Below are 7,167 nucleotides of genomic sequence, written 5' to 3'. Positions count from 1 at the left end.
TGCGCAGATCAATCGTTCTTGATCTTCACTCATCACTCCAAACGCAGTCATTTTACAGTTTACAGAAGACAAAGCCAGAGGCCACACTCTCGCTAGCACACCAAGAAAAGAAAACAGTAATCTCGATCATGAGAAGGGACCGAGGGAGTAAGAGGAAATGACATGCTCGGCGTCGTCAGTCGTCGCGCACGCAGCTCACGTCGGCTTGAGGTCCTGGAACATGGAGTCCCACTTGATCTCGCTCTGGCCTCCGGCGGTGCCGCCGTCGGAGCACCGCTCCTCGTCCTCCTCGCCGGCGCCGTCGTCCTCCTCGTCCTCGTACGCGCAGTCCTGGAACATGAGGCTGGCCTTCTGCGAGCCCGAGAACCGGACGCCGCCGCCGCCGCCAACGCCGCTGGCGACGCCGCCGTCGGTGATCATGAGCACCATCTTCTTGACGCTGCTCCTCCGCCGCACGGCGCCGGCGCGGACCACCACGTCCCCCGCCGCGCCGTTGCAGATCCTCGGCACCACGGTGACGGAGGACGAGGAGTACCGCCTCCCTCCGGGACCGCCGGCGCCACCGCCCAGCCGGCGCGCGCACCGGGCGATGCACCTGCCGGCCCTGCGCGCGAGCCGGGCGGCCGCGGAGGAGGAGGACTGGGACGCGGCGGCGGCGGCGGCGTCCTTCCTGGCGAGCTTGAGGATCTCGAGGCGGTGCTTGGCGACGGCGATGCCCATGCTCTTGAGCAGGTCGTGGTCGAAGTCCGGCGCGTCCCCGGGCTCCAGCTCGTTCTCGCTGAAGAGCAGCCCGTACTGGTACGTCGCCGCCGACGTCAGCCCCGCCTTCGACAGCCACGCGTACCAGTCCATCCCTCTCTCTCTGTCACTCTACACACTCTAAGACCTCTCTCCTCACGGCGAGCTTCTTCTTCTCCGAACGATCTCCTCTCACTTGTAAGTTGTAACTGTGGCTAGCTCATGATTCGTGCGTGTGGGATCTTTATAGAAAGGAAGACAGCCAGCCAGACCAGAGGTGGCACGCAGTTGGTTGCACGGCTCGGCTCACATGCATGCCGGCAGGAGGATTACTCCTGCTAGCCGCCGCTGCTGCCACAAAACGCGTGACACATTAGTTGCAGTGGTCGTAGAAGACCAGCACCGGCACCCAGAGCGTGCGTACACTCCTATCTTGAAGTGTCACAGTGTGTTTTTATGGGGCTTGGATCCCGTGGATGCAGTACAAGCGATGGATCTGGATGCTGGATGGAGATCCAGCACGACGCACGCACACAGTGCAGATCTGCGGCCAGCAGCGAATCCACGAGACAAAAGTGCAAGCGGGAAGGCGGGGACATCATTTTGCGATAGCTTTTAACCTTTTCGTTGCGATGGGGATATGTTTCTTCTTCGGTGGAGAAAAGCAAAGTCAAGCCGAGCTAGGTATGCTAATCATTTCCCTCAAGTTAATCCACTTGAGATGTCCAGGACGAGACAGACATGATATGTGTTGTTCGAGGACCACGCGTATATAGATTATTTACCACTGAAAACAATAATTCAAAGCACCATGTATGGATAGATATGATGATCAAGCATAAGTAGATGATGCTAAAAAGGACGGGAGGGAAGCCATGGCAGAGGCGACAAGGCCGGTCACAACCCACAAGCTTGCCGTTGGAGGGGCCTACGCGTTCGATCGTTTTACTACTGCCGTGTTAGTGATCTATGCTTAGTTCATATGACATATCCATAAGCTTTTGAGACCAATTTTCATTTGCATGATGATATAGCTAGCTAGACTAGATGTCACATGCAGAGAAAAATTAATGTGCCATGTCGTTAGGATTCACTCTTCTTGCATGTGGACCTTATCTTGTCTGGGCATATATATGAGACTCTGCTAGCTCATCTTTAGCTTATTAGAAGAGGCAAGTGCCCCGGAAGGTGGCCGGACAACCGCCGGCGGCGACCGCGCCGTCGATCCCCGGGATCGGGATCGGGGCGACTCGGGGCATCCGTTTGAATTTGATTCTAGGCCGAGATGGGCCGAATCTGTCAGTTTCTAGGCCGCAACTGGCTGGGCCGGAGATAGCTGGGTATGAGGCCCAGGCTATTCCGAAACCCACCAGGATTGCGTCCATCGATACATGCAGAGACAAGAGCGTTCTTTGCCCTACGTACGAAGTTGCGCCGACTGCTAGGGTTCATCGGAACGGGACGCCGGGGTTCCCGTCTTGCGGTTCTGGACGTGCGCGACGGATCCTCCCCCTTGTTGCCATGACGGGCCGAGGAGCGGGACTGCCTCCTGTGAAGAAGCCCCCGGCGGTGGTCGCGAGTGGCAGTGTCGGGGTTGAGCCGCCGCCGCCCGCGGGCGCTGGGCGTGGCGCCGCCGCTCCAACGCCCGCTGCGGGTCGGGGCGGGATGCCTCCTGGCCCCCAGCCAGTGACGGCTAGGCCGCCCGTCGCACCGACGGGTAGAGGTGGGCATGTTGGACCCCGACCGGCAGGGCCGACTACAACGGCGACTACTGCTGCGGGGCGGGCCGGAGCCAACGGCCCGAGGCCGGCTGTGGTCAACCAGGTCGCTTCTGCCGGGGTTCAGCCACGTGCCACGCCGCCGCCTCACTATGTCGCGAGGCCGGCGCAAAAACGTTCGGGCCCAACACAGACGAGGCAGAACTCGGTTGCTGGAGAGACTTATGATCCGCTCCGGGGACAGTGGGGGGACGATGGCTACGATGCATATGGGGATGGCCAACACCGTGGCTCGTCATCCACAGGAGGTGGTCGTGGTTTTGCCTGGCAGAGTGATGGTTCTGCTGAGAGACCTTTTCTCGGCCCTCCGGGTGATTTTGTCGAGGGAGCTTCTGGCCCGGACTACCGGCAGAGAGGTGGTTACCGTGGTTCCCGTGGTGGTCATGGTGGTGGTCGTGGTCGGTACCGTAACAGATAGCCTCCTCCACCGGTCGTTGCTGACCATACGGCCTCTGTCGTGGCAGCCGATCCCGTTCAGACGACTGACCTGCCTAGCCAGGCGATGGATGTCGTGACGGCGCTGGCCAACGCGGAGATACCTGGGACTGGGGCTACAGCTGAGGCAGGCGACAGGACTGATTCAGAGAGAGCGTCCAAGTGGGCGCGTAAGAAGGAGAAGATGTCATGTTATCGATGTGGTGAGAAGGGTCACTTCATTGCTGAGTGTGTGGCGGAGCTTTGCGATTCGTGTGGTAAGCCAGTACATGCCACGGGGGGTTGCCCGTTTTTGCGTGATCAGGTTCCGGCTCTTATAATGTATGGAGTATATTGTGCTGAGTTGATGTTCTTTGAGTCCCCGGCTGCGAGAGAGACTCCGGTGGAGACACAAAGTTTGACCACTGGGATTGTGAAAGTTATCCAGGGAGAGGTTTTTGAGGCTCAGATTGTGCAGAGGCTTCAGGAACTGGCTCCATGTGACTTCCAGTGGGAGCTTGTCAGTATTGAGGCCAATGCGTTCAAGGTTGACTTCCCAACTGTGGATAATTTGCAGAGATTGCTGAGCTTTGGGTTGTGCAGAGTTCCTGGCACTAAATGCATTATGGAATTTCACGAGTGGAAGAAGGTGGAGCCAAAGGGCAAGCCCCTTACTCAGGTTTGGTTGCGGTTTTCCGGGGCTCCCTCTGAGCCAATGCAGGATGCTCGAGTTGTGGCCAGTTTGGGTATTATGGTTGGAAAAACTGAGAAAGTGGATATGGCCTTTACCCGTGATCATGGGGTGGCCCGACTTCCAGTGAGTGTTTTGGATATTGAATTCGTCCCTGATGTGGTCAACTGGACTTACAGGGGAGAGGTTTTTCCTCTCGAGATTGAGTTTGAGGATGCAGATCTGTTTGCTGAGGTGATCAATGGGACTGATGTGGATATGCATGTTGGAAATATGCCCTAGAGGCAATAATAAAAGCATTATTATTATATTTCTTTGTTCATGATAATTGTCTTTATTCATGCTATAATTGTGTTATCTGGAAATCGTAATACATGTGTGAATAATAGACACCAACATGCCCCTAGTAAGCTTCTAGTTGACTAGCTCGTTGATCAACAGATAGTCATGGTTTCCTGACTATGGACATTGGATGTCATTGATAACGAGATCACATCATTAGGAGAATGATGTGATGGACAAGACCCAATCCTAAACATAGCATAAGATCGTATAGTTCGTTTGCTAGAGTTTTCCAATGTCAAGTATCTTTTCCTTAGACCATGAGATCGTGTAACTCCCGGATACCGTAGGAGTGCTTTGGGTATACCAAACATCACAACGTAACTGGGTGACTATAAATGTAGACTACGGGTATCTCCGAAAGTGTCTGTTGGGTTGACACGGATCAAGACTGGGATTTGTCACTCCGTATGACGGAGAGGTATCACTGGGCCCACTCGGTAATGCATCATCATTATGAGCTCAAAGTGACCAAGTGTCTGGTCACGGGATCATGCATTACGGTACGAGTAAAGTGACTTGCCGGTAACGAGATTGAAGGAGGTATGGGGATACCGACGATCGAATCTCGGGCAAGTAACATATCGATTGACAAAGGGAATTGCATACGGGGTTGCTTGAATCCTCGACATCATGGTTCATCCGATGAGATCATCGTGGAGCATGTGGGAGCCAACATGGGTATCCAGATCCCGCTGTTGGTTATTGACTGGAGAGTCATCTCGGTCATGTTTGTATGTCTCCCGAACCCGTAGGGTCTACACACTTAAGATTCGGTGACGCTAGGGTTGTAGGGATATGTATATGCAGTAACCCGAATGTTGTTCGGAGTCCCGAATGAGATCCCGGACGTCATGAGGAGTTCCGGAATGGTCCAGAGGTAAAGAATTATATATAGGAAGTGCTGTTTCGGCCATCGGGACAAGTTTCGGGGTTATCGGTATTGTACCGGGACCACCGGAAGGGTCCCGGGGGTCCACCTGCCCCGGGGGCCACATGGGCTGTAGGGGGTGCGCCTTGGCCTACATGGGCCAAGGGCACCAGCCCCAAGAGGCCCATGCGCCTAGGGTTCACAAAAGGGAAGAGTCCCACTAGTGGAAGGCACCTCCTAGGTGCCTTGGGGGGGGGGGAGGGAAACCTCCCTTGGCCGCCGCCCCCTAGGAGATTGGATCTCCTAGGGCCGGCGCCCCCCCTTGGCCCTCCTATATATAGTGGGGGAAGGAGGGATTTTCATCCACGCCTTTGGTTGCCTCCTTCTCCCTCTCCAACACCTCCTCCTCCTCCATAGCGCTTGGCGAAGCCCTGGCGGAGTACTGAAGCTCCATCACCACCACGCCGTCATGCTGCTGCTGGAGCCATCTTCCTCAACCTCTCCTTCCCTTTTGCTGGATCAAGAAGAAGGAGACGTTACGCTGACCGTACGTGTGTTGAACACGGAGGTGCCGTCCGTTCGGCGCTAGGATCTTCGGTGATTTGTGTCACGTCGTGTACGATTTCCTCATCCCCGTTCTTTGAACGCTTCCGCTCGCGATCTACAAAGGTATGTAGATGCATCCGATCACTCATTGCTAGATGAACTCATAGATGGATCTTGGTGAAACCGTAGGAAATTTTTGTTTTCTGCAACGTTACCCAACAGTGGCATCATGAGCTAGGTCTATGCGTAGTTCTTCTTGCGCGAGTAGAACACAATTTGTTGTGGGCGTAGATGTTGTCAACTTTCTTGCCGCTACTAGTCTTATCTTGCTTCAACGGTATTGTGGGATGAAGCGGCCCGGACCAACCTTACACGTATGCTTACGTGAGACCGGTTCCACCGACTAACATGCACTAGTTGCATAAGGTGGCTGGCGGGTGTCTGTCTCTCCTACTTTAGTTGGAGCGGATTCGATGAAAAGGGTCCTTATGAAGGGTAAATAGAAGTTGACAAATCACGTTGTGGCTTTCACGTAGGTAAGAAAACGTTCTTGCTAGAACCCTACTTCAGCCACGTAAAACTTGCAACAACAATTAGAGGACGTCTAACTTGTTTTTGCAGCAAGTGCTTTGTGATATGATATGGCCAAAGTTGTGATGAATGATGAATGATATATATGTGATGTATGAGTTGTTCATGCTATTGTAATAGGAATCACGACTTGCATGTCGATGAGTATGACAACCGGCAGGAGCCATAGGAGTTGTCTATATTTTTTTGTATGACCTGCGTGTCATTGAGAAACGCCATGTAAATTACTTTACTTTATTGCTAAACGCGTTAGCCATAGTAGTAGAAGTAATAGCTGGCGAGCAACTTCATGGAGACACAATGATGGAGATCATGGTGTCATGCCGGTGACAAGATGATCATGGAGCCCCAAGATGGAGATCAAAGGAGCTATGTGATATTGGCCATATCATGTCACTATTATTATTTGATTGCATGTGATGTTTATCATGTTTTTCATCTTGTTTACTTAGAACGACGGTAGTAAATAAGATGATCCCTCATAATAATTTCAAGAAAGTGTTCCCCCTAACTGTGCACCGTTGCGACAGTTCGTTCGTTTCTAAGCACCACGTGATGATCGGGTGTGATAGATTCCAACGTTCACATACAACGGGTGTAAGACAGATTTACACATGCAAACACTTAGGTTGACTTGACGAGCCTAGCATGTGTATAGACATGGCCTCGGAACACAGAAGACCGAAAGGTCGAGCATGAGTCGTATAGAAGATACGATCAACATGAAGATGTTCACCGACGTTGACTAGTCCGTCTCACATGATGATCGGACATGGCCTAGTTGACTCGGATCATGTTATACTTAGATGACTAGAAGAGGGATGTCTATCTAAGTGGGAGTTCATTGAATAATTTGATTAGATGAACTTAATTATCATGAATTTAGTCTAAAATCTTTACAATATGTCTTGTAGATCAAATGGCCAACGTAGTCCTCAACTTCAACGCGTTCCTAGAGAAAACCAAGCTGAAAGACGATGGCAGCAACTATACGGACTGGGTCCGGAACCTGAGGATCATCCTCATAGCTGCCAAGAAAGATTATGTCCTACAAGCACCGCTAGGTGACCCGCCTGTCCCACAGAACCAAGACGTTATGAACGCTTGGCAGACATGTGCTGATGATTACTCCCTCGTTCAGTGCGGCATGCTTTACAGCTCAGAGCCGGGGCTCCAAAAGCGTTTTGAGAGACATG

At 52.8% G+C, this 7,167-nt stretch overlaps 1 protein-coding gene across 1 annotated transcript; it reads right to left on the bottom strand.

Annotated features, from left to right (window-relative positions):
* Nucleotides 1-1,174, bottom strand: LOC123146854 (uncharacterized). The gene has a single exon (XM_044566128.1). It carries the CDS (start codon nucleotides 850-852, stop codon nucleotides 196-198), a length of 657 nt encoding a protein of 218 aa, XP_044422063.1. The 5' UTR covers nucleotides 853-1,174; the 3' UTR covers nucleotides 1-195.
* Between the last annotated feature and the right edge of the window lie 5,993 nt (nucleotides 1,175-7,167).

This window comes from Triticum aestivum, chromosome 7A (genome assembly GCF_018294505.1).
Source record: "Triticum aestivum cultivar Chinese Spring chromosome 7A, IWGSC CS RefSeq v2.1, whole genome shotgun sequence".
Lineage (NCBI taxonomy): Eukaryota > Viridiplantae > Streptophyta > Magnoliopsida > Poales > Poaceae > Triticum > Triticum aestivum.
This window is presented reverse-complemented; position numbering and strand designations above follow the sequence as displayed.

Excerpts from the sequence above, each read along its gene's own strand:
- LOC123146854 (XM_044566128.1), bottom strand. The coding sequence starts at position 852 with ATGGACTGGTACGCGTGGCTGTCGAAGGCGGGGCTGACGTCGGCGGCG.